This window comes from Poecilia mexicana, unplaced genomic scaffold, assembly GCF_051168715.1.
Source record: "Poecilia mexicana isolate PSO_F unplaced genomic scaffold, ASM5116871v1 scaffold_18, whole genome shotgun sequence".
Lineage (NCBI taxonomy): Eukaryota > Metazoa > Chordata > Actinopteri > Cyprinodontiformes > Poeciliidae > Poecilia > Poecilia mexicana.
Genome location: NW_028263387.1, coordinates 7,494,206 through 7,519,466, shown reverse-complemented (window position 1 = coordinate 7,519,466; position 25,261 = coordinate 7,494,206). Strand labels below are relative to the sequence as shown.

The 25,261-nt window shown below is 38.9% G+C and overlaps 1 protein-coding gene across 2 annotated transcripts; it reads left to right on the top strand.

Moving 5' to 3' along the window:
- Positions 1-1,849: 1,849 nt before the first annotated feature.
- On the top strand, positions 1,850-25,115 carry LOC106925214 (adenylate cyclase type 2). 2 transcript variants are annotated; one of them, XM_014999380.2, is made up of 26 exons: positions 1,850-2,139; positions 3,868-4,933; positions 9,030-9,239; positions 10,158-10,331; positions 10,758-10,907; positions 11,398-11,555; positions 12,519-12,630; positions 12,734-12,861; positions 14,279-14,437; positions 14,565-14,724; positions 14,902-15,060; positions 15,209-15,240; positions 15,381-15,434; positions 16,008-16,071; positions 16,860-16,957; positions 17,091-17,175; positions 17,706-17,843; positions 17,921-17,998; positions 18,306-18,487; positions 19,179-19,263; positions 19,353-19,511; positions 20,469-20,615; positions 20,699-20,806; positions 20,967-21,081; positions 23,045-23,169; positions 23,659-25,115. In XM_014999380.2, exons 2-26 carry the CDS (start codon positions 4,070-4,072, stop codon positions 23,791-23,793), a joined length of 3,879 nt encoding a protein of 1,292 aa, XP_014854866.1. In that variant the 5' UTR covers positions 1,850-2,139; positions 3,868-4,069; the 3' UTR covers positions 23,794-25,115. The 2 variants fall into 2 exon arrangements, with proteins under 2 accessions (XP_014854866.1, XP_087872392.1); XM_088016266.1 differs by lacking the exon at positions 1,850-2,139 and adding an exon at positions 3,154-3,747.
- The last annotated feature ends 146 nt before the right edge of the window (positions 25,116-25,261 follow it).

Genomic DNA, 25,261 nt, shown 5'->3' with positions numbered 1-25,261 from the left:
TTTCAGTCCTCTAATTTGTCATTGATTAGTGGAGGGAAAACATTACGGCTGTGGAAGTTTAGTTTAATCCCAAAACAGCCCAATTGTTAACTATGACGGCCGTACTTTGTTCCAGAGGAATAACAATAGTAAGAATTTAAAAATATTTTCACTTAATTATTTATTGACAGCAACTGAACAGAAAAATAAAGTCAAGATGAATTTTATGTCGCCCTTGAAGTTATACTTTGACACTTGGACTACATCCGCATCCCTCTGCTTTTGTTCCTTTCAATTGTTTCCCCATGATACTATAATAAGAACAAACAAGTCTCACAAAACTGAAACTGTTCACTTCTATTCATTCATCCACAACAGCACTAAACATAAACTTAAAGTAAACATTTTTTAAACAAAATTTAATTTTAAAAAGGTATATCCCGAGACATGAACACAGACTTTTGATATCAAAATTTTTAATCCTCCAGATCTCAGCATCATACACACTCTACCGTGCAGTAAAGTAAGCGTCTGTGCCATCTACAGTCAGGTATGAGCATGTGTGTTTGCTGATGTCATAAAAATACGGTGGCTGTCAATGTGGGGAAATATTGCCACACCAATAAAGCTATTCGACTGGAAAAAATAGACAAGACGACAGAGAGGGGAAAAACAAATTCAGAGACAACCTTTGAACAGAACGTTAATTGAGTCAGTTCGTTTTTCTTCGCTTAAAATGGCAGCATTTTTGATTTATTAATAACTATAAATGTTTTAACTAAAACCAACCTTCGGCTGCTGTTGCATACTATCTTCAATAACTGCTTGGACATTGTTATTATGATGTCTACAGGACTGTTGTGTCTAGAATGATAACAAAAGTAATCAAAATTATAATTATGGTTATTAAGTCATCTCTTCTTTCATTTTATGTATCCATGATTTCATTTTCCCTTTTTTTAATCTCAGGTTTGAACAGTTTTTTTCCACAACTTTGTCACATTGATCTAATTTTACAACTAATCTCTCCTCGTCTTTGTTTATAAATCCCGTCTCTGCTGTGTTTATCTCGTTTTGTTTGCTTTCTGTGCTGTTCCTTTGCTTTGTCTAATTTTAATTTTCCTCTGCTTGACCTCGTCAACCTGTACAACTACTGCAACCATAATCTGAAGTCTGAAAACCACTAAAGTAAAACTGAAGAGTGTGGAGTGCGCTTATTTCAGCCTGATTCTATTTTAATTAAAAACATTTTTTTAGAAACATCTTTCTGTAATTACAGCTGCATGTCTCTTAGGTTATGTTTATTTTTTCATACTTTTACGATTAGTTTTTGTAAAGCAGCTCAGTCAGATTGAAGGGGAAAACCTAAGCCATTAGATTGTTTTACCACTATCCAACTTCTGGTCAACTCTTACCAGCTTTATTGTTCCTATGCTGAAGAACAGTATCCCCTTAGCATGATGCTACCAACACTACAAGCACCTTTGTGAGATGTTGAACTTGAACCTGAATAAAACTTGAACCTTTATTTCATTCACAAGTCTACTTTAATGATGCTGTTTTACGTTGATTTGTTCCACCTAACTGTATTAGCTCATTTTTTAAATAAAAAGTAAATCCGTCGACAGACCAGAGTCTTGATTTTGCAGCACAATTACAATTTTAAAAACTGAATAAAATCCTGCAACACGGAACCAGTCAGCCTCTCCACCGCGTCTCATGGAAAGTCTGATCTTTGCCCCGTCTTTCCTCCCCATCTCTCTCCCTCTGCCTCTCTGTTTACTTTCACTCTGTTTGCTTTGCTGCTGCTGGACCAGCGCGCCCCCGCGCACGCACGCAGGCGCGCGCGGCCACGCTCGGACTCAGCTCCCTTCCTCGCGCCCGAAGCCAAACTTCGGAAAGGCTGGTGCGCTGCATCGAGACCCGGACTTTCTAAGGGCTGTTTTCAGCAACGAAAAATAACGATTTCGACGGATATTGTTTTGTTTTTGGCTCGGTTTTAGTTCGGTAATGTTTATTGTGCCTTTTCAGTTTTGTTTGATATCGATAGGAAGATGAGTGAGAGGACGCGGAGCGACGGAGACTCAGGGAAATTCAACCACGTCCTGCCTGTCAGCTGGACTTTCAGGGAGATCGAAGATAACTTTGTCAACCAATAAGGTATGAATATCTATCTATCTTCATGGCACATGGCTTTCATTTTTAGTGAATTCACTCCTTTTATTTGAATAGGGAAAGTGAGCAATACTTTTAATGTCATGTTTTACTGTTAAATTTTCTTCCAAACTCTTTAAACCGGGGAAAGGTGAGACCTTATCACGGCTAAGATTATTTTTATTTTAGGTGAATGTGAACAGATTTTTTTAGCACTTTATATAGCAACACCAAACATTTTTAAATTTGTATTGATTGACTTATTACCATCCATAATTACACACAAGAGGTTGCATTTACTTTATCACATTAAATAATATTTTATCATTCACATTCCAGAATTTACTATAGCATGTAAAGGAACTACATGCTATAGTTCCTTTAAAGGAACTATAGCATGTTGTAGCTTTTATGTATTCTTGCAACTTGTTCTTTCTGACATTTGGTTTCTTTAATTTGAGAAGAAAAAAATCTTGGAGGATCTAAGAGCCTTTTAAGGAACTAGTTTTTTAGTATTTATTTATTCTAATTTGAGTGGGAGGTTGTCAGGATTTACTCTCATTTAAGAATATAAAATATTGTTTTCCTCCACCATATTGACTTCATGTAAATCCACTGTTTGTGTTTAGTAATAAAACTTGAAACTTTTTACCAGTGGGCTGATAGTGTACATAAAAATAAACCTTTGAGATACAATAATAACAAAATGCATGGGATGTTTTGCTTAGTCACTGGGATATTCTTATGTGTCTCATCACACCTTGAGGGCATGTTGTGTTACGATTGAGAGATTTCTCGTTGCATCTGAATGGTAGAGCTTTTCATCTTTGTGTATTTTTATTTATGTATTTATTTGTAGTTTTCTTTGGTCACCATGAACAGACTGCACTCAGGTATCCAAGTAGAGCCTGTTTGAGCAGACGAGTAGAAGTTGCCTATTCCTGGATTAAGTTTGACTTTTAGCTCTGGAAACTTCCCCTTTTTTTAGGAAATTGCTTCTTTGACTAACAGAACAGAGTAGTGAAACCAGCCGAAAGGAGGAAAGGATACTACCAGAACAGCAGCTCATGTAAAGATTACCAGTAATTTAGAGTCATTTGAGCTGCAAGTATTTTTTTCCTCTGATTTGAGCTGGAACAATGACACAGAGTTAAACTGATCGGCTACACCAGGTGAGATGAATTTCAGCATAATCCCTACTGGAACAGTGATAAATCAGATTTATCACTGCAGGACAGACAGATTAAAAAAAATTGAGTCTAATCCTGGAATTAACGTGACAAGGGAGCCGACAGGTTGCATGGGGAACTGTAGCCATGAAACACCGGCTGGCCAGAGAGGCGGTTTTCTGTGACGGGAAGAAGAGGCAAAAAGAGGGAAGCCACAGAAAGAGAGCTGGGCTGAAGCTCTGGCAGTAGGTGTTGATGGGAAAAAATGTTATTAATGCGAACTGGGTGAGTCACTGACATTTCAATGCGGTACACACCTGAACAGCTGTACAGTACATGTGCGGTATGCAGGCGTATGTGTCACGGGGGAAGAGGACTAACTCGTTTTGCATAATGGGGAAATGTCTCAAAGTGGTGTGTTATGAAAATGGCACTAAAACCAAAGGTAGGTACATGCTGTGCTTGTGCTATTCTCATTACTTTTCCTCTTAGATGTGCTTCTTTTTCATTGATTATAAATGTGTTTTCTCTTTGCTCCATACTCATTTTGAGCTCTCTTTCTTAGGCAGAGACGCTCGTCTTCCTCAAAACATGGGACAGAACTCATTGAAGGAGATCGAGTTAAAGATTCCTTATCGATCTGTGGGACCTTTCAGCACTTCAAACTCACTGTAAACCGACACACAAGCACCCTGCGACAAGTTGTGACAAGTTGTAAGATTGCGCTCGCAGGTATTTATCTCGAGGAAAGAAGCTGACGGATCACAATGCCAGACGAGTCCACAGCTTTGCAGGATGAATTCAGGCCCAGACAAGAAGCAGCACAGGTAGCTTTAGTGCCAAACATTGTTGTCATCTCCAGCGATGGCAAGGGCAAAGCCAGTAACTTGGAGCTCAAACAGCAAGATGTTCCTGGAAAGAGCCTGGCAGGACTTGGCGTGTCCCCGGTTTCCGTGGAGTTGGGTGAGGTGAAGACGGCGCATGTTCCTGAACCTCTCAAGGCCATTTCTTTGTTGAAGGGGAGAGAAGTGAGCATGGATCAGGAGTCCCCGGTTGATCCATCTGGCAATAAGCTACAAAACGACATGAACCTTCCACTGCAGGCGAACAGCTGCACCGACTCGGACTACAGCAGCACCAAGTCCAGCCCCGGTTACGCCTGCAGCAGCTTTGGCACGGACCTCTATGACGGAGAGCTGCTGGAGCTCGACACGAAGAAGCTGGAGAAGATGAGCTCTGTTTCCCCCGTCAACTTGTCCGGGACCAGCCTGGATTCGGACAAGGCCAAGAAGAGCAACCTGGACTTTATCGGAGGCGATTCCATGTTGGACCTAACTGGCAAATCGAAAGCGGAAAACTCGACCAATGGCAGTTCGCCCAGATCGTCCATCGTTAGGCAAACCAGAGACAGCGTGGACCTCAGGTCCGAGCGGTACCTCGAGGATGACGACATCGACGGGCAGAGCACCCGGTCTAGACGGAGTGTGAAAGAAGGGGTGTTTTGCTGCTATCAGGCCACGAGCAGAGCTTTCTTGCGCTGCGTTGAGGAGACTCCAGCCATGCTGTCGGGCCTGCTGCTGTCCATCATCTTCTGCGTGGTCATCATCATCGTCATTGCCGCTACAGGAAGGGTGAGATGAACCGTGAGCGAGTGTCTGTCTGCTTCAGTGTTTCAACTTCTTTTCCATTTGTCTTCCACAGGTCTGCTAGGAAGACTTATCATTCAATAGACCAGTACTGGGTGGAAACCATTAACTGGATTAATTGATTATTGTAATAAAACTAATCAACTAATTTAGCAATCGATTAATCATTAACTACAGTGTGCAGACTCAAAAAAGTCCAATTGCTGAAAGAACAACACACTCAGTCATAATTAAGTCAAAACTGTACAAAAAATAGATGCATTTTGCACTTAAGATAAAAAAAAACACCTTTGTCTGTAAACCTGCTCTACTAAAAGCTCCTCAAGTCGTCTAGTTTTAGCTGCACCTGGTTCAAATGCTGTAAAAATGATCCTTTTGGGCACATTTTGCCATCCAGTTGTTAATCAGTTAATCCAAAACTAATCAACAGATGTTTTTCTAAACATATGTTGAAATGAAAAATCTGCAGAATGTGCCTATTTTTTGATCCGATTAACAGATTAATCGTCAGAACAATTGATAAGTTAATCGATAACTAAATTAATCGTTAGTTGCAGCCCTAAATCAGTGAAGTTCAGACTTAATGTTGGCTGCTTTTCTCCACATGAAGTTGCTCCAAATATGATGTGTGTTACTGCATACAGTCTCTTCTAGCTAATTCACTTGTTCAGTTCTCCTCACATTTCTTAGTGCTTGTATAAACCATATTTTAGACACTAATTTCAGCAGCTCTTATTCACACAGACCGCCTCGCAAAAAATATTCCTACACTTCAATGTTTGGATTTATTACTTAAATTTTATGCAACTGATTAACATAAAGTATCTTATAATAATAAAATGGAAGGAAAATCGTTTTTTTCAGAATAAAATTAAATGTGTCAATCCACTGCAGAAGCACAAACAAAGGGCTTCAAATTGATTTTATCGATTAATCGAGATTTATTTTTTGATCCCAGTATATACAGGGCGTCTTGTTTGACAAGCGTGTTCAATTAAAATGTTAATTTTTTTTAAATTACAAGAATAAAGTCATAATATTACAAGATTTGTCCTATGATAATAAAGTCAAAATTGTAAAGACATAACTTGTAATTTTATGAGAACTCCAACACGAAAAATACCAAAGAAATTAAAATAAGGAATGTTTGAGCATCTTGTGAAGTTATTCTTTAGTATCGGTGAAGGAAGTACTCAAATTATTATCAGTAAAGCAAATGATTATTTAAACATCTTAGTCCATTTCAAAGAATTAGCTATGAACTGAGCTGGTCATGCCAGATTGTGAAGCTTTTTTTTTCTCATTAAAACAACTATTTTTGTGTAATTTTGCAACATTCTTCTGGTAAAACTGCATCTTTATTCTGCTAATATTATGACTTTTATTCTCGAGATTTTGACCTTTGGCCCAAACTCAAGTTTTTTGGAGCCTCTTCTTTATAAGTCAAAACTTATAAAGTTATATAACTTATAAGTGAAAACTTTGTAGAACTTTGTTTCACTTGAATATTATTCACTGCACGTAAATTAATCAGTTCCACTACTACAGGAGTGTGTGTAGGAGCATGACCTTGCTGTTTATGCCCAGATCCTCTTCTTTTTTTTTTCTTGGAGAAACTGTGTTGAAACTCTCTTCATTTTGAAGAAACTGTTAATGCACAAATAGATCATGAGTTCAAGTTCCTCTGGGACGCTTGCCACCACTTTAGGTTGTACAATTCTTAGGAAATGTTACTCATTTGAACATGTTTGTGTCCACAACACTGCCTAGAAGGAAATAAAACAAGCAGGAATTTCTCACATTTGAGATTTCAATCAAAACCAGGTCAAACCTCTCAGCTTTGGGAAAATGTTTATCTTGAAGAATTTAGTCCCCGATTGTTTTATACAATGATCAGTTGATATATTAGATCGTCTAGTCTTCCGAGTCAAAGGTCAGACTTTTTACTTCATCACGGTGAAAATCAACGACTTAAAAACGAAATCTAACCATGGCGCTTAATGGAGCATTAAACCTGTTTTTGTGAAAACACCAGGACATTCTTGCGCTCCGGTTTGCGATGCTTTTCATTCCAGTAAAAATAAAGTAGCGCGTGTCAACAGTCTCCAGTATCCCCGCAGTATTTGCCTACGTTTAAAGATGCGAGACTTTTTCAGAACGCGGTTCCATTGAACTCCTAAAGCTTTATTGCTGCTCCAACGTCAGGGCAGCTCAGATCGCGCGTCCTTACGTCAGAGCTTCCCCATGCAGCCGTCCCTGCGCCTCCCCAGAAACGGAACAACACGTCACACCTACGCAGAGCTGAGCAGGAGCAATTAACATGTTTGATATGCTGTGTTTACTGCACTTGGATATGATCACGTGCATGTGTGTGTGTGTGTGTGTAATTGTGTTATTATTCATAGTTCTGTCTTCAAAGCGAACTCATGGCAACCTGTAACATCAAATAAAATAGTAACTATAGTAACTGCAAAAACATTACCAGGCTTTCCCTCTGTTTCATGGAAAAGAAAATTAAAGTGTCACATTTAAAGCAGAGTCCACTTGTCATGCTGATGAAAAAAGGCTTTTTAATTTTGCTCCGTCTCATTGAGAGATCAGCAGATGATGGGTTTATAGGTCAGTCACTGGAATGCTTTGCACACACTTCCTGTATTACCTTTGATGGATTTGCTGATGAAATTGATTTTAGCTTTTAATTCATAACCTGACAAAGCCTCTAAAATAGAGCCTGCTTTTTTTATTCTTTTTTTTCCCACTGTACTGCTGCTGTACTCTACTGTGCCATAAAGAGATAAATAAGACCTGCGGCGCAACAGGAGTTGTTTTGGTTCGTTCGGGGCTCATAACCTGTCAAGTTTCAGATGAATAAACATACAGTGGCATTCAAAAATACTTTTTTAAAAAGTTGGTTGCTGTGGTGTGGACGAAAACAGTTTTATTAAAATAAAGTGACACAGAGAGGAAATAGCAACATATTTGTATGAAAACGAATTTTTGGAAGCAAGCAGCAGGCGCCTGGCTAGTTCCAAAGGAAATCGGCTTACAGTTATCAAGACAACGGGATATAAAAGCAAGTCTTACAGGGATTCCACTCATGTGACTGTCAATCTTTAGGATACACTTTCACGCCTAAATGTGTGATAATAGTTTCCCATACAAAGCCAGGGAAGAGCGGCGTTCTGATGGCGGTTTTGGGTCCTAAGCTACATGATGTTCTTGTTCATGTTGATGATTTTGCTTCATATCAGCTAGGTAGGCAGAAGTAGGCCTTCTGTAGGGCTTTTAAGGCTCTCCTTGTTACAAAAGACAAGTTTCATATCTCGTTATAACAATATACTATTTGTTTTAATGAGTTCCTTGTCACAATGTGACCAGTTTTATATCTTGTTATAACAAGATGTAAAAATACGCTCCTCAGACAGATTATGACTTGTTAAGAAGGCATTAAGTTGCTCACTATGACTCTCCTCCTTCTCACCCTGTTTCCTAGACGACGACTAAAAAGACCAAAAGGTGTTGCTGTTTTACTGTTGCTAACTTTCTGATTTAAATGAGAAGATATTTTGTTTTTAATCTCATTATGACAAGAAACTTTTTATAACAGCACAAGTTTTACGTCTTCTGAATTTATCCCCAGGTTCTGGCAATTAAAACGCTTCTGTACATTTCTGATTGAAACACGCCCACAAACCTCCGACCAATCACACATCACTTCGCACAAAGCTCTGTGAAATAACTGGATCTTACAGGGATCAACGACACGCTGATCACAATCAACGTGTTGTGAAGATCAGTCGGATGCCTCCCTCCAAACAAAATGATGCAAATTTTGTCACGCTAAGTCAACAAAAGCTGATTTTTTTCACTTTGGATAAAATATGGTAGAGCCTTTTTACACTATTGAGCTCCTAGCCTGATAGGCAACGACTACAGAGATAAAGGCAGATATCTCTGAAGGCCTTCCCGAACTTAATGTTATCCCAGGAAGACACTTTGTATGAAAGAAGAAAACTGTATGTTGTTTGTAAGAGTTGCTGTTTAAACTTTACCTTAATCTGCTAATTTTTGCATCATCCAGACAAAAGAACCGTACCTTAACGATCACGTTGGTGCCCTGTCGGTGGTGTGCGTGGTTCTCTGTCTGAACGTGATCGTGCTCGCATGCCTGCCCTGGGTGGCCACAGTGAGACGCTGTGGGGGAGCGCTGGCGCTCTTCATCTGGGGGATGCTTTACGTCACGGCGATGGTCTTCATCTTCACAGGGGGAGAGGTGAACGCATGGGAACAGGTGAGAAGCAGCTAAAATAGAAAATGGGATTGAGTTTCGTTCTTTGCTTCGGTCACTGTGTCTGCACATCCTTAAAAAGTTTTAAATCTTTGTAGCTGAAATTAAGACCTTAAAATGTCTTAAATTAATTTAAAATCATGTAAGTTAATGTAAGTCATAGGTCTCAAGTTTTGTCATGGCAGGACTATTTACTCTTGCATAGTCTGTTGTTTACTTTTCTCATGAGACTTTTCTGTCAGGCAAAAGCTTGAATCAAACCCACCGCTAACTATCTGCTAATAAGCCCTTGCTAGTTAGCTAGCTGTTTTCATCTACCACTAACTTTACGAAGTGTAGGTTACCGGCAGTTGGCTGGTTGACGTTCATCTTCACCAGTCTTCACTTCTGATGCTAATCCATACGATGCCAGATGCACTCTGGGCAAAAAAGCTTGACACTACTACTTTTGTACATTTCTCTTAAATTTAATTCACAATGGTCTTAAAAATGTCTTAAATTCATTAAAATATTTTAAGTTTACCTTAAATACATTACAGGTTCTAAATTTTGTTGCAGAACTATTTACTCTTTTATATTTTATATAGATTTTTTTATTCTCAAGTCTGTTGAGTCCACTGCTAACTAGCTGCCAATAAGCCCTTGCTAGCTGCCCAGCTAGCTCTTTTGAGTCTATCATTGACAAGTGTAAATTATCACCAGCTGGACGATGTTTGTCTTTGCCACTGGCTCACTTCCGATGCTAACGCATATGATGCCAGGTGCATTCTGGACACTACTGCTTTTGCACACTTCTCTCGCGATGCATGTCTTAAATTTCAGTAATAATGGTCTTAAAAATGTCTTTAGAAAATTTAAATTTGAGTTGGTGATAGCTGCAGAAACCCTGTCTTAGTCCCATTGCTCTCTTCTTGTCTTCAGGTGGCGTTTTTCCTCTTCCTGTCTCTGAGTGTTTACACAGTCCTGCCCCTCTCACTGACCTGGGCCCTCATAGTTGGGATAGGAAGCAGTGTTTCTCACATCATCATCATCAGTGTGTATGTCCCTGTCAAGAATGCAAACACTCGTCCAAACATTCCACAACTGGCCGAACAGGTAAAGCACCATCTTTAGTTCTTTCAAAAGACTGAATAATTTATTTAATCTAATCCAATATGAACAGCTTAGAGTGATACTAAGGAATTTTGAGATATTTGCAACATTACTTTCCCATAAAGATTATAATTCAGACGTAGCATGAAGATGCACAAAAGTATTTTGTATTCTATGATCAACATGATTTACTTCCTCTAGAAAAAATGCAAATGATCAGGCAGATATGTCACTGCTTTACAACTTATTCATGTGTAAACAGGAACCTTGAATAATACCGTTCATTATGTATCTTACTGAGGACAAATGCAAAGCAACAAAAGGAGCGTTTGGCCTGTCTCGGCCTAATTTGCATGTCGCTGTCGTGTCTCATGGAAAGCTGTGACGTCCAGAAGGCGAAGAAGTCATCAGATGAACTCTTTTTTTCAGCTGGTGGCGAACGCCGTGCTGTTCGTGTGCGTCAACTGCTTCGGGGTCTTCCACCTGTGGATGACCGAGAACGATCTCAGGGCATCCAACAAGAAGCGGGAAGAGTTCAGCGCCGTGCGCTCCCAGAAGGAAGTGAAGAAGTATCAGCAGGTTGAAACACTTGTATAATCATATTTACAGTAACAACACACTGATTCTCCTAACTCCGTACTCTTTTGTTTAGATAGGACGGAGTCAGTCGGACGAAAAGTCCCTCCTTAATGTCTTTCTAGGCAGCTTGTTTCACCTGGATTACAAACGGGTCTGTGTAATTGGTCTCATTAAAGGCCTCGTTTGCTGGCCAGCCGCTGCCTGGTACCTGTATGCTTTCCCTGCTATTAGGCCAATAGATTAATCATTCACTCGTCTGAGGGCTGAGCAGCAATAGAAAAGGCAAACCCAAATGGGCACCATTCATGGCGGGCAAACAAAGAGATGAAACACAACCCCGCGAGCAAACACGACTTTCTTTTTACAGGCTCCGAACACATCCCTGTCGTTTCTGAGCGACAGAAATCTGGTGGTTTCGAGTCTCGAAACGTCCCGCCTCGCTTTCATCTCACACATTCCCACCCTTTTCTGTGTGTTTAATCCGACACAGGAGGGGCTCTTGCTGTCGGTGTTGCCACGCTACATCGCCGTGGAGCTGAAAAGTGAGGTGATCAGGAGGCTGTCCAAGCCAAAGGGCGATGAGACGAAAGAAACCAGCAGCCACCCCAACTTTCACAGCCTTTACATTCGGCAGCACAGGGACGTCAGGTAACAGCCGCAGGTGGAGGGTTGGCTGATCGCTGATCACTGATCGCTGATCGCTCTTCACTGGTTCTGTTACAGATCCTCAATATTTACGCTTTGTTAGATCACAACCACAAACTTCTGCGGGTTTTATTGGGATTTAGAGTGACGGAGCGACAAGGAGCAGCTCAGAAATGTGACGTGGAGTGGGAAACGAGACTAAATTTCCAACATTTTTCTCAAATAAAAATAAAAGAAGCGAGGTGTGGGCATAACCACTTTTATTTAGGGGCAACAAAGTAGCGGGGGTTAGATATTTATTGATTTCCACATACTACAACCACAATGTGACAAACTGAGCCAATGCTAGAAAGAAAGAAATAAAGAAAGGAAGGAAAGAAAGAAAGAAAAAAGGAGATATGGAAAATAGAAGGAAGGAAATAGAGAAGAAAGGAAAGGAGAAGGAAAGAAAGAAACTAATTAAATCAAGTTTTGAACTGAGTTGTACTGGAGTGGAAAAAGTGCTTCACATTTACAGACATATACAGAATAATATACAGAATAAACTATATATTTCTCTAGGCCTTTTCACAGGCTTAGATGAAAATGTGTCTGTCAGAACTAATTTACAAAGAAATGAGACATGGCTGAAGACTTTGTCAGTGCACTCCTCACTTCAGGGTGTATCTGAAAGAAATAAAACAGCTACTTCTTAACACACATTTTTCTTATTACCTAAGTGTCTGTGGTTGCTGTTTTTCCTGCAAGTTTCTTTGATTTTGTTCTTGATAAATATAACTTTATAGTGAAGACTTAATTTACTGACTACATTTGTCACATCTCCTTCCTGAGCTCTGCTTCTACACAGTGACAGACCCTGACTAGCTTATTGTTAGCTTTGATTGCTACATCCTACCAAAAACGTAAATGTGTTCCTTTTTATCTTCACCATATGTTAAATATTTATTTTTCTCTGCGTTTGTCCAGCATCCTGTATGCAGACATTGTCGGCTTCACTAAGCTAGCGAGCACCTGTACGCCTGAGGAGCTGGTCGCGGTCCTCAACAAGCTTTTTGGCAAATTTGACGACATCGCAAAGGTAAAGCTGCAAATTACATCACGTTTTTGTGATAGACAGCTTTCTGTTAATCAGATGTTTAAGACCCAACTCTTTCGTCCCCCGGGTTTCTTTCTGAGCACAGAAGAACGAGTGCCTCCGCATCAAGATCCTGGGGGACTGTTACTATTGTGTTTCCGGCCTCCCTGACCCCATTCCCACCCACGCCGTCAACTGCGTTCGGATGGGCCTGGACATGTGCACCGCCATCAAGTCAGTCCATCTGGATTTATCTGAGTTTGTCTAACCCTTCCCCAAGAAAATTTTCAATTATCTAAATGTGTTATACTGGCATTTACAACGTACAAGATCACCAAATGATCAGTAGAGAAAAAGAATAACCAAGAATTATTTTCTTTGTTCCAAAATAATTCCAAAATAATTTTAGAAATGCACCTTTTTCACTTTTTCTGTTAGGTTTTGGCTTATAAAAATGACATTTTGATATTTGATCAGCTCTTAGCAACTTTCCAATCACTTTTAGATATCAATGGATTTATGCAGAAAGTTTTACACGTTGTTGTTTTCAGTTGTTTTGCAAAGTGTTACTTTCATCGTTTCATGCATGTTTGAGAAATCTTTTAATCTCCATAGCAACCATTCAGCTGTGCAAAAAGCCTGAGTGGACTTAGCTCTGCCTTTGAGATGCAGTTTCTTAGCTTCCGATGTAATGTCTCACAGAGCAGCCCTCCACTCAGCTCCTTCAGACTAGCCAGCAGAAATTAACAAACACCTAGTGGGTCTGCACATTTGCTGAGCTCCTTATATGAGCTAATTCTCATTGCAATGTTGGTAAAAACGTTGCTGGAGGATTAATAGAGAAGGGTTGTTGGGATGACTTCCTGAAGGTGGAGTTCCAGAAGGACCAGGAATTTTTAAAGAGACAGACGCCCAATTTCTAGGCGTTAAATTACAACATCAAATTTCTTTTATGTCATATTTGACATATGAAGCATTTTTATAACAGCTGAAGTTAACATAGTTACTTGACTGTGCTATAAAATAGCACCATTTGCCTGGAAAACACATAATACTTCCCCTTTAAGAGTTTTTTGTTGTTTTTTTTTGCAGTAGTTGATGCACACGTCTAAGTACCGTTGACATGTGAACTGAAGTTTGTAGTTTTAATGTGACAAAATATACAAAACTTGGAGTATTAGTACCTTGGTTGTGTTTTCCCCACACTTTTAAAATAACACATTTTGCATAATCCATTTTATTTTCCATTCTGAACTCTTTGATGCAAATGCTGAAGACCAGGAGGTGGAGGCCTCATTGCTTGCATTCCTGGGAAATTCATGTATGAGGCAAATGCAAATCAAATGCGGCAATATTTGGTTCCATTTCATTTGAATGGAGCAATATTTCTGGACTTTGAACGCAAACTAAAAGCTGTTCTGGTGTGGAAAGTTATTACATTCCATATTAAATGCAATGAAATTCTATTCTGTATTTAATAATAACATGAAAACTAGATTAGCTTATTATAAGGAGAGAGCTCTAAATACGGTGTGAAGACACTTATTAATCAATCTGACAAATTGAAAAAGAATCATCCACATTTTCTTTGATTTCATCAATTTTTCTCAGTGAAACTTTGATTTTTAGCTACTTGTTTGCCTCCTTCTAGTGAACTTAGACGGGCTACAGAAGTGGATATCAACATGAGGGTTGGCGTTCACTCTGGCAACGTGCTCTCCGGTGTGATTGGCTCTCAGAAGTGGCAATATGACGTCTGGTCAAACGATGTCACCTTAGCCAATCAAATGGAGTCTGGAGGCCTTCCTGGGTAAGAAAAGTGATCCTTATCTGATAACTAAACTGTATGATACCATGCAAAATGTTAGTTAATTTCAATGAAAAAGCAACATTTTTAAGTTTAAATCTATTCTGGAAACATTTCAACTTCTAACTAGGCGAGTCCACATAACCGAAGAAACACTTCAGCACCTGAATGGAGCGTATGAGGTGGAGGACGGGGATGGGGAAAGTCGGAATACTCACCTTAACGGGAGAAAAACATTCCTGGTTATTGACCCCAACAAAACAAGCAGCGTTCCACGAAGGCCTAATCTGGTAGGCGCACGCAGTTTGAATTGCCTTGTTCCTGAAAATGTGCTATATAAATAAAACTCCCCTACCCCTTAACCTGCCCTTGTGGGGAAACATTAGCTTAAAATGTGTATTAAAAGATTTTTTCCTTAAGTATGCGCTGTTGTTTTAATAACTGAATGGCCTCTGCTGTAACTTCAGCCAGCGGGTGAGAACAAGCAGCGGGCGTCCGTCCGAATGTCTCAGTACCTCAAATCTTGGAAGAACGTCCACCCTTTCGCCGACCTGAGCAACCCAGAGAAAAAGAAGGCCTTCAAGCCTCTCAAAGGCGTCATACCGCGTCCACGGCTGACATCGATGGTAAGGACGTATTCCTGCTTCTCCATCCCACTGGGCCGTTTTGTAAAGGACATACAGGACAGTCTCTGTTTTGTCTCTCACAGCTGTTTGATCATGGTTTATTGTACGGCAGTCTAACAGTGCCTGTTATGTTTGTGTTTGATTCCAGGGAGAACCACCTTTTCACAACAACCCCAACCGGTAAGCGGCGAGAATCTCTTAAAGAGACGTTGTTAAAATTACTCCAAAGTCAAATCCATCCAGCTTAAAGGAGCTAAACGAAACCTTCTCTCCGGTCTTCTCAGAGGATGCCATCAATAATATCTTTTCATTTGTTTTAGTCTGTCTATCGATAGCAGCATAAAGGGATCGCTGGACACAGTGGACATAGCTGGGTGAGTTTACAGGATATCCACACATCCTTAAAAAGTCTTAAATTTGTGTGTCTAAAATAAAGGCCTTAAAATGTCTTAAATGCTTTAAAAACATGTAAGTTGGTCTTAAATATGTGAATCACAGGTCTTAAATTTTGTCACAGCTTTACTGTTTTATGTAGTTTTATTTTTCTTGTGGGTCATTTTTGTCAGACAGAAGTCATACATCTTCATTGCATTCAAGGCAGTTGAGGCTGATATAGCCTTGCTAGCTAGTTTTCTAGCTAGTATGAGTTTATCATGGACTCAAAAGCCGGGTTCACAGTTTTTGCTTAGTCTTGATTGCTATACATTAAGTTCCCTCAACCATCCCCTATATTTTTAATTCTTTCAGTCTTAAATTTAATTAATGGTGGCATTAAAAAGGTCTTAAAAAGTCTTAAATTTCACTTGCTGAAACTTGCAGATGCCCTTACTTTTTTCCCATCTTTTTGAATTTTTAAGTCTAAAATATAACGACAGTATAAAAGAACTACCAGGTACTGATTTATCTTATTAAATTTCTCCAATGTTTCCTTGTTTCTTTTCATTTAGGAGGAAAGTGAAGAAACTCAACTGGTTGACTCTGTTGTTTAATGACCTCACTGTCGAGAAACAGGTATATTTTCTTCTGAAACCTAATATATGCTCCTTAAAAGTATGTACACAAAAAATTTCTTGCAAAAAGTATTTATATGCCTTCAGTTTTTTCTCCTTTTGAGACATTACAACCACAGACTTCAATTTGTTTTACAAGAATCTTAGTAGAATTGTGAATTTTAAGGAGAAAAATGACATGGCAATCAAAATTTTTCAGAAATAAAAATCTGAAAAATGTGGTGCTCATTTACTCAGACAGCAATAAATAAAATCTAGTGCAACCAATTGCCCAAATGCTGATTGTAGCTTTGGAAGAGCTGCAGAGTTTCACAGCTCAAAACAGGAAATTGTTAGATTTACTAAAAAAAAACAAACAACAAAATCATACCAAGTATTTTTGGTCCAGTTTCTAGTGCAAATATCATAGAACATTTGATATAACACAGAGCTAGCTTACAAGTAGCTTTGTAGTCAATAATCACTTGGTATTGATAAAAAAAGTACTAGTTACCCTTGCAGATTGATTCACTCAAAACAAGACATTTTTCCAACGTTATAAATGAAAACTCCTTTCCACTAATGAGGTCCATCCACTCTGACTGAGTTTGAACTGAACACTCATTCAAGTCAAAGTGTCGTTTTTCTTCAACTCCATATAAAACCAATTGAAGTTAGAGGTTTTAATGTGACAAAATATACAAAAGTTTGAGTATTAGTACCTTGGCAGGGCACTACACAGGAAACCTTGTGACTGAAAAGACTAAATATTATCACCCCTAACCAGCTTTTTTAAAAACTGCTTTCCAGTTCCGCCTGTCAAAGGTGACGAATTTGCACTACTCGATAAGCTGCATCTTCATCATTTTCGTGACTCTTTTCATCGTCCAGATGCTTGTCTCTGAAAAGTAAGTAGCTCTTAAAACGTCTTCATGCATACAACCGTTGTCTCTATTGTGTATAAAGCTGCATCTTAATTGTCCTGAACATCATTATTTACGGTGAGCAGATTAACTTGACTCAACTTTGTTACTGTCATAGGAACTTTCAAATGGCAGTGTCCTACGGTGTGACCTTCCCCGTAATGGTGGCACTTCTGGTCATTTCTTTTGTTGCATACATGAAGGTAACGTCTACGTTTTTGCATCATTTCAATGTCAACATCAGATTAACGCTGCGTGACTTGTTGTAACTGACGCTAATTGAGATCAGCTACAATGAAATGAAGTTCTACAGAACTTATTGCAAAATAAGTCAAACCACTTCAATATTATCTAACTTTAATGCTCTTTATTGGGATTTTAGGTTATGGACCAACACATTGTTGTGCATGTTTAAGACATGAATCCCTCCAATGCATCTTATTTAAATCAGTTCAATTTTATTCAAATAGTGCCAATTCACAACACATCATATTAAAAGGTATTTTACAAAAAAAGTCAATTCAACATAATCAAATCAGTTCCAGTTTAACCTAGTTATCAAACAATGCATCAAGTTCAGTTTATTCTTCAAATTGATGCAAAACGTTTTCCATCTAAGGAAACCCAGCAGCAGCATTCACTCCTCCTAAGTTTCTAAGTAGAAATGATCGCCAGTTATCTGTGTCCTGAAAAGACTCAGCCGTAGTGACGTTTTTCACTTTTTCCTCATCAGAAATTGCACTCCAAGTTGCCATTAAATGTCCAGTGGGTAGTGAAGCTGTCACGCAACCTCCCTGCCAGGGCGGTGGTGCGGCTTTTCCTCGTCACTCTGTGTATCCTCATCACTCTGCTTATGGCCATCCTCAACCTGGTAGGTATTGTTTTCGATCGTTCGGTCGATTCGTTTGCTCGATGGTCTTATTTCCACTGTGTCTGTGTTCTTTCCAGATCGTCCTCCCACGAAGAAACTGCACGTCGGTCACTAACACCACATATTTAGAAGGACACGGACTGTATAATCTGCCTGTGAGTGTCTCACCAGATTATGAGATCTTCTTTCTACATCTGAAAGCTCATTCATGGAAACAGGAAACAGTTTTTGTACCTTTTTCTGTGCTAACATTGATTTCTCTCGATGTGTTTGCATTTCCCATAGTTTACATTAATCTTTAACCTTGTTGGCTAACTATTAACTATCTAGTAAGTTTCACTGTATTTGCAGTAATAGGATCTGAAGCAAAGCTCTGAATTGTTCCGTTCCAAGTTTGAACAACACATCTCACCTGTTTGCACCTGTTTCTCTGATCTCCCTCCTTTTGGTGGAAACATCCAGTACTACCTGTACTGCTGCCTGCTGGCCATGCTGGGAGTGATGGTGTTTGTTAGGATCTGCTTCTCTGTGAAGGGATTCCTGCTCACGCTGGCTGTGGTGGTGTACCTAGCCCTCTTCCTCAAAGTCTACGAAAACGAGTCCAGTTGCCTTGTGGATGTGTTCTACGATAAAAATCACACACAGTGAGTGACCCATGCATAGTACTACTGGTGCTGCTTGGATGCTAGAAGTATTTTTTAGCTGCAGATGCATCCTTTGCTACAAGTGATCAAGCGTTCACTAAAGGAATGCTATGTTACTGCATTTTAGGAAATAATATGCTTATTTTCTTATTTAAAAAACAAAGGAATTAAACTATTGGGTTATTTTCATCCTTTAATACATTTATAAAATTGTATGAAAAAGGCTTAAATGAAAAAACCTGCAGGATGTGTCTATGTGTTTTATCCAATTAATCATCGGAATAGTAGATTAATCAATTACTGAAATCTTGTTTTTGTTTACATTTCGGTTTGTTGACTTATGTGTCCCTGAGTGCGTGCAGATGAAAACCACGCTACGCATGTTAAACTTTCCTCCGCTCACCGCCCTCGGCAGTCACAACGCCACCAGCCTCACTTCGGGAAGGTCTTAAATTTCTTCCCTTTTGTCCGTGACGTCGAGCCCAGATTGTGAATCCTTGTCTGCGGTTTCAGATCACCATCATTTATTTAGCTGCTTTCTATAGAAAGAAGCCCTCCTGGGTGGCGGGGGATGCAAACCCAGCTTAGAAACAAGACATCTATGTTAGATGAAGTAGGAAGGGTGAGTGGGTTGGCCTTTGTATTGATCTGTTCAACTCTAGAATTACTTTATATTTGTGTTTGTCTGCAGTGTCGGGGTACTGAAGGACCCTCAGATCATGTCCGGGATCTGGCTGGTCATCTTTTACATTGTGTGCCTCATTCTGGCTAGACGGGTTCGTCTCTTTTTGTCAATTACCACACAATATAAAGCGTAGCAAATTAGTCGATGCATGTTGAAACGTTGTGTGTGATTCTCTGTCAGGATGAGCTGACGTGTCGCGTAGACTTCCTGCTGGAGTGCTGCTTCCAAACAGAGCGAGAGGAGATGGAGACCATGGAGAACGTCAACAAGCTCCTCCTGCAGAACGTCATGCCACTTCACGTCGCCTCCTTCTTCATGGGAAAAGCCGTCCGCAATCAAGTAAATACTGTAAAAACAGGACAGAGCAGGGATGCAAGCAATTAATGGTTTATTAGATTAGAATTGGTTCGATTAACTTTAAATGCTCGCTTAGATCTTCTTTTAGTGTTGTAGTTTGGCTCACATCCATCAGAGGGCGCCGGTGGTTATCGTTAAGCGGAGCCAGTTGATACAGAAACAAAGCTGGTGGGGCTATACCAGAACGGGGAAGAGAAGCGGTCCAAACAGAGTCGGTTTGGGATCGAAAATGCACTTTATGTCATTCTGTCTAGAAATATTAACACTATATAACTAAGAAAAATTGCGATGTGATGAAAAAACGTTTTGCCAATACGTGCTGTTGCTTTTCAGATCTTTCCTCCATGAAGCTAATGCACTTCATGGAGGAAAGTTTTAACATTCCTTCCAAAGCTACCACAGATACTTCTGTATGGATGAACGTCTCTCTGATCATGGGGAATTAAGTGTTTCACATATTTTATTCTTTTCATATTTTGTTTTTAGTTTAATAATGTGAGAAAAACACCGTTTTCTGTTTATTCAGTCAGTATTTAATACAACTGGCATAAAATAATCTCAAATGTAATTGTCTTTTTTAATTCAGTGTATTATAAACAATTAACCGTTGGTGTTAGTCAACTACCATCTTGATACAAGAGAAATCTCAGATTTTTAAGAAAATGGCAGCTTCTCAAATAATCAATCAGTAAGATCAATCAACGTTAGATTAACTGATTGGTATCTTGCATCCCTAGTACAGACACACAGAAATATGAGCTTTTAACAAAACAGTATTAAACCTTGGATGATAAATATATCTAAAAATGAGACATACGAACATTTTTGGCAACATTTCCCTGCATCTCAGTCAACATGCTCCCAGATGTTAAACCCTGGGACAAGTTAATCGTCAGTTCAAAGTGTCTTCATCTACAACATCGCTGTTTTATTTTGCAGGACCTGTACAGCGAATCATACGAATGTGTGTGTGTGTTGTTCGCATCGATGCCTCAGTTCAAAGAGTTTTACAGCGAGAGCAGTGCCAACGGAGACGGCCTGGAGTGTCTGCGCTTCCTCAACGAGATCATACTGGACTTCGATTACGTACGACCACAGAGATGATGTGAAAGAAAGTTAAATACTCTCTTCTCCTTTCTAACATTTAGTCTGTATGTGTCTCAATACAGCTTCTGTCTAAGCCCAAATTCTCTTCTGTTGAGAAGATTAAGACGATTGGCAGCACTTACATGGCTGCTGCAGGACTAAGACACTACCCTGCAGGAGAAGACAATAAGGTTTGTAGAATGAAAATAACACAAAAAACGTCAACGTTTGTATTAATTGTTTGCTACGTTTTTGCAAAACAAGTTCAGCGGACACAGGGAAGAAGCATTCCTGTAGAACATGTAGAAGAAAAGCCCTGCTAACAAGTGTGATCTCTGGCTCCCCCTACAGAAAATCGACATGACCTACATTACTGTCCGCACCATGGTGGAGTTTGCAATAGCAATGATGAGCAAACTGGAAAAACTCAACCAGCACTCTTTTAACAACTTTAAACTCCGGATCGGTGAGTTTATTTTAATATTACCAGGAGAGTGGGTAGTTCACTGAAAAATAGACAAAAAACTGCTTTGATATGTTAAAGCACAAACTCTGTTTCCAGAAAGGATTTAAATGCAAAAGAATTTCCTATTTGTTTTTCATTTGTGTTTTTTGAGCCTTTCATTAGACAAAAAAGACTATCACACTGACTGCCACACTGACTGGCAAAAAAACAATGATTTATGACTTTATGAGCTTCTTAAAAACATAAAAGGAAGTACAGTAGAGGATAGCTATTGTGTAGACTGTATGAACAGATACAATCTAGGTTTATAGCTTTACACTGGTAAATCCTGGGTTCCTATTTTTAAGGACGATTTGTTTTAAAGAGACATACAAGACAATAAGATGTTAAAACAGACTATAGTCAGTGTAATTCTTTCAACAAATTAAGAGAAAAAAAATGAAAAAAGACTTAACAGCCATCAAGTTCAGTTCTAAATTAAACTAGCATTGAAACAAACGGCCTTTTGTCCCCCAAGTTCTGTGCATTACTAAAGAAAAACTAAATGTAGCTGCTCTGCTTAGGTGACCTGTAGCTCATAGTAACTGGTTTAAAGTCAGTAAAGACCAAATGAACTAAATAAACAGCTGTAATTCATAAATACAAGTTGGGTTAAACACAATGCACCTTAAATCTTTTTCTTTTGCATTTTCTCATATTACAACCAGAAAGGTGAAGATATTTTATTAGGCAAGTGTCATAGACCAAAGTAGTGCAAAGTTGGGACGTACAGGCAAAAGGTGCATTAAAATGAAAATAGGAGTTAAGATTCGACAAGCTTTAGTAACCCATGAAATAAGAGCATTTGTGTTAATGTCGAACACATTTGAAAATGTTATTTCCGTGCGCAATGGAAAGCAGAAAGTCTGTAGATTTTTAAATATATAACTGGATCTCTGCTCTACAGATCAGTGCCCACAAGTTTTTATCACAACCAATTCTTACAAATACTTATTGTCAAAAAAAAAAAAAGACAGATTCTTTTTTGATGTTGTTGCTTAGAGACTAAAACCGTAAACCCCAGTCGAACATTTGGGAATGCATTGAGAAGCCATCATAACTATTAAAATGTATTGATAACCAGAGGCTGCTACTTTAAAGTAGCTACAGTTGAAGGATCACTTAACACCTTAGTAAAACTGAAAAAATACAACTTCTTAAATTTTCTTCAGTGTAATATATTAGTTATGTTTTTCTGAATACATTTATTTTACACCATATCTGTCTTTTAAATCAAAGTTCAAACAAATACAAACACTACTTTGATTTTTGTTGCTGTTTCGTTTTACCAAAGTGTTGTCATTTAAAAAAAAATTAAGTATGCACAATTAAACAAAAAAAATCTGCAGAAATTAATTCAACAAATATTGCTTTATTGTTATTGCTGCTGGTAATATTTGTTTTTGAAAAATGAATGAATAAAACATGATTTCTGAGGTTTACAGGGATGTGGCTGGGTCCAGTCTACTCTGCATCCTAAGAACCAGAACCAAACCCGGAGAAGCAGCATTCAGTTTTTATGCATCTCTAATCTGGAACAAACTTCCAGAAAACTGCAGAACTGCTGAAACACTAAATCAATAAAACATTCCACCTGTTTAGAGTTGCCTTTGATTAGTCATAACTGGAACATTGATCAACATTTTTCATGTGTTGATGATTCTGATGATGGAGTTTGACTAAATGTAATGTTTATTACTGGTGACTGTGTTATGTTTTTATGGTGTAAAGCACTTTGAACTGCTTTTTTACTTTGCATTTTTGTAGAGGATTCAGCTATTTTGAATAATAAACTAATACAAAACCCACAGAATGCAAAGACAAATTGGATATAAACTCCTAAATATGAGGCATTTTTATATTAAAATGATAATTTATCTGAAATGTGAATAAGCGTTTATTCTTGTCTGTTATCCATTTGCAGGAGTAAATCACGGCCCAGTGATCGCAGGAGTTATCGGCGCCCATAAACCTCAGTATGATATCTGGGGGAACTCTGTTAATGTTGCCAGTCGGATGGAAAGCACAGGGGAACTGGACAAGATACAGGTTAGAAAAACACCCACAGCAACTATTCAGCTGTGCAAAATGGCTGGCTGGAGCTAGCCCCGCCTTTGAGATGCAGTTCGGAGCTCCTTCAGACTAGCCAGCAGCAATTAGCAAACTGTGCATCTGCTGAGCTCATCATATAAGCTCCTTCTCAGTGCAACGTTGGTAAAAACTCTGTTAAAGAGCTAATAGAGGAGGGATCTTGTGATGACTTCCTGAAGGCAGAGTTTCAGAAAGAGCAGGAATTTTTAAAGAGACAGAAGCCCAATTTCAAGGTGTTAAATTACAAAGTAAATTTCTTTTAAGTCATATTTAATATACAGATTGTTTTTTTAACAACTGCAGTTAACATAGATACTTAATTGTGGTATAATATAGTGCGGTGTGCCTGGAAAATATAATACTGCCCCTTTAAAAGAAGACAATACTAAAAGCAGATGATTGGATTAACATTAAAAACTATTTTTTCTCTCCCTACTATGAACTCAGGTGACAGAGGAGACCTCCCAAATTATCCAGAGCGTGGGGTACGACGTCACACTCCGAGGAAAAGTCAACGTGAAGGGGAAAGGAGAACTCACCACCTACTTCGTCAAAACCGACCATACGACTCCTCAGTTCTAATGGAGCTTAAACCGACTTACAGCAGGGCGTTACGACATGAACACCGGCGGCTCAGTCCGCCATGAAGTACACAACGCCGGATGAGTCATTCTGGTTTCCGCACAACCAGCGGCTGAGACTTAAAGGAAGACGGCCGCTGCATTTTTACACCAGATGCTGACTCAACGACAAAAAAGGATCACGGCAACAGAACTCGTTTTTACTGGATGAGACAATAAAGACGATCCATCCTGACTGCTAAAAACAAAACACAACTGGCATCTGGAAGGAGAACGCTCCCACCGCATGGACTTCTAAAAGGCCTGCCAGGCATACTCTGCATTGTACTGTATCATTCTATATACTGAAAAAGATTTTTAATGGGGGAACTCAACAAGGCTGGATCACATTCGTCGCCAAATTCCTAAATAATGTTAATTTAGGTTCAGTAGAAACATAATGACCAAATACTGTTGTAAGAGAAAAACTCGTGGCTTACAAAAGAAACTTGATCTTCCTCGAAAAAAAAAAAAACAACAACTAATGTCTGACTTGAAGGAATGACATTTATCATGTATTAAAAATATTTTTGTATCTCACTTCTATATTGTGGGGTGGGAGGGAAACGATTTACCTTTTGGTTTTGATTTATTTAAATGCACTGGTTTAGCATAGAGATTGTAAGACGTGGACCAAAGAAATGCTTTTCATTATAACAACCTGCTATAACAGGAAAAACACGCACATTCCTGACTACATAAACAGAGATGGAAAAATGTGAAAAAGATAAACAAAACATTTTTTTTCGGTTACTCCATCCTCAAAATGAGTGGACCAATAGATAAGTGTCAAAAAAAAATGAGTTTGCACGGAAATGAACTTTTATTGTTTACCTTTTTAGTCTGAAATGGTTTAGATGGAGTGGAGTGGAAATTTTTTCTACATTTTCTTAGTCAACACTTGCACAGCACACCTTTTACAGCCTGAAGGGTTGGGTATCCCAGAGTATGATGTCACTGGTGACATTCCTCGGACGTAATCGCTGTGACCCCTGATGCTTTAAACTACTGTTTCAAATAATGTCTCAAACTGACATGACTCCAGTGGAAAAAAAACCTGTCATCACGTGTGAAATTATGCCACGAAAACTTACCTGAAGGACATGACATTGCACTTTTTGACTTGTGATTGAAGGATGAACTGTAACTTGTATGTTTGTATCGTATTGAGGGAATGCTGAGAACTGTGAATGGAAAAAAAAGAGCTTTATTAGTATGGAAATATATTTTTTTCTATTCTATTTATATAAACTAATAATGATAATAAAAAAATACATACATTAATTCGCCTGCGTTGTTATTGTATAAGTGTCTGTTTCCGAAATGCATGGAGCATCAACAATCACTCAATGTGGAATTTCCCCCCCACTGTCGATACCGCCCACCTGCGTTCTGATTGGCTCAGACTCTTTCCTTGGTCTGATTTCCTC

Excerpts from the sequence above, each read along its gene's own strand:
- LOC106925214 (XM_014999380.2), top strand. The coding sequence starts at position 4,070 with ATGCCAGACGAGTCCACAGCTTTGCAGGATGAATTCAGGCCCAGACAA. Across the intron at positions 17,844-17,920 it reads TTATGGCCATCCTCAACCTG|ATCGTCCTCCCACGAAGAAA; the intron begins GTAGGTATTGTT and ends TGTTCTTTCCAG. Across the intron at positions 21,082-23,044 it reads CAACTTTAAACTCCGGATCG|GAGTAAATCACGGCCCAGTG; the intron begins GTGAGTTTATTT and ends ATCCATTTGCAG.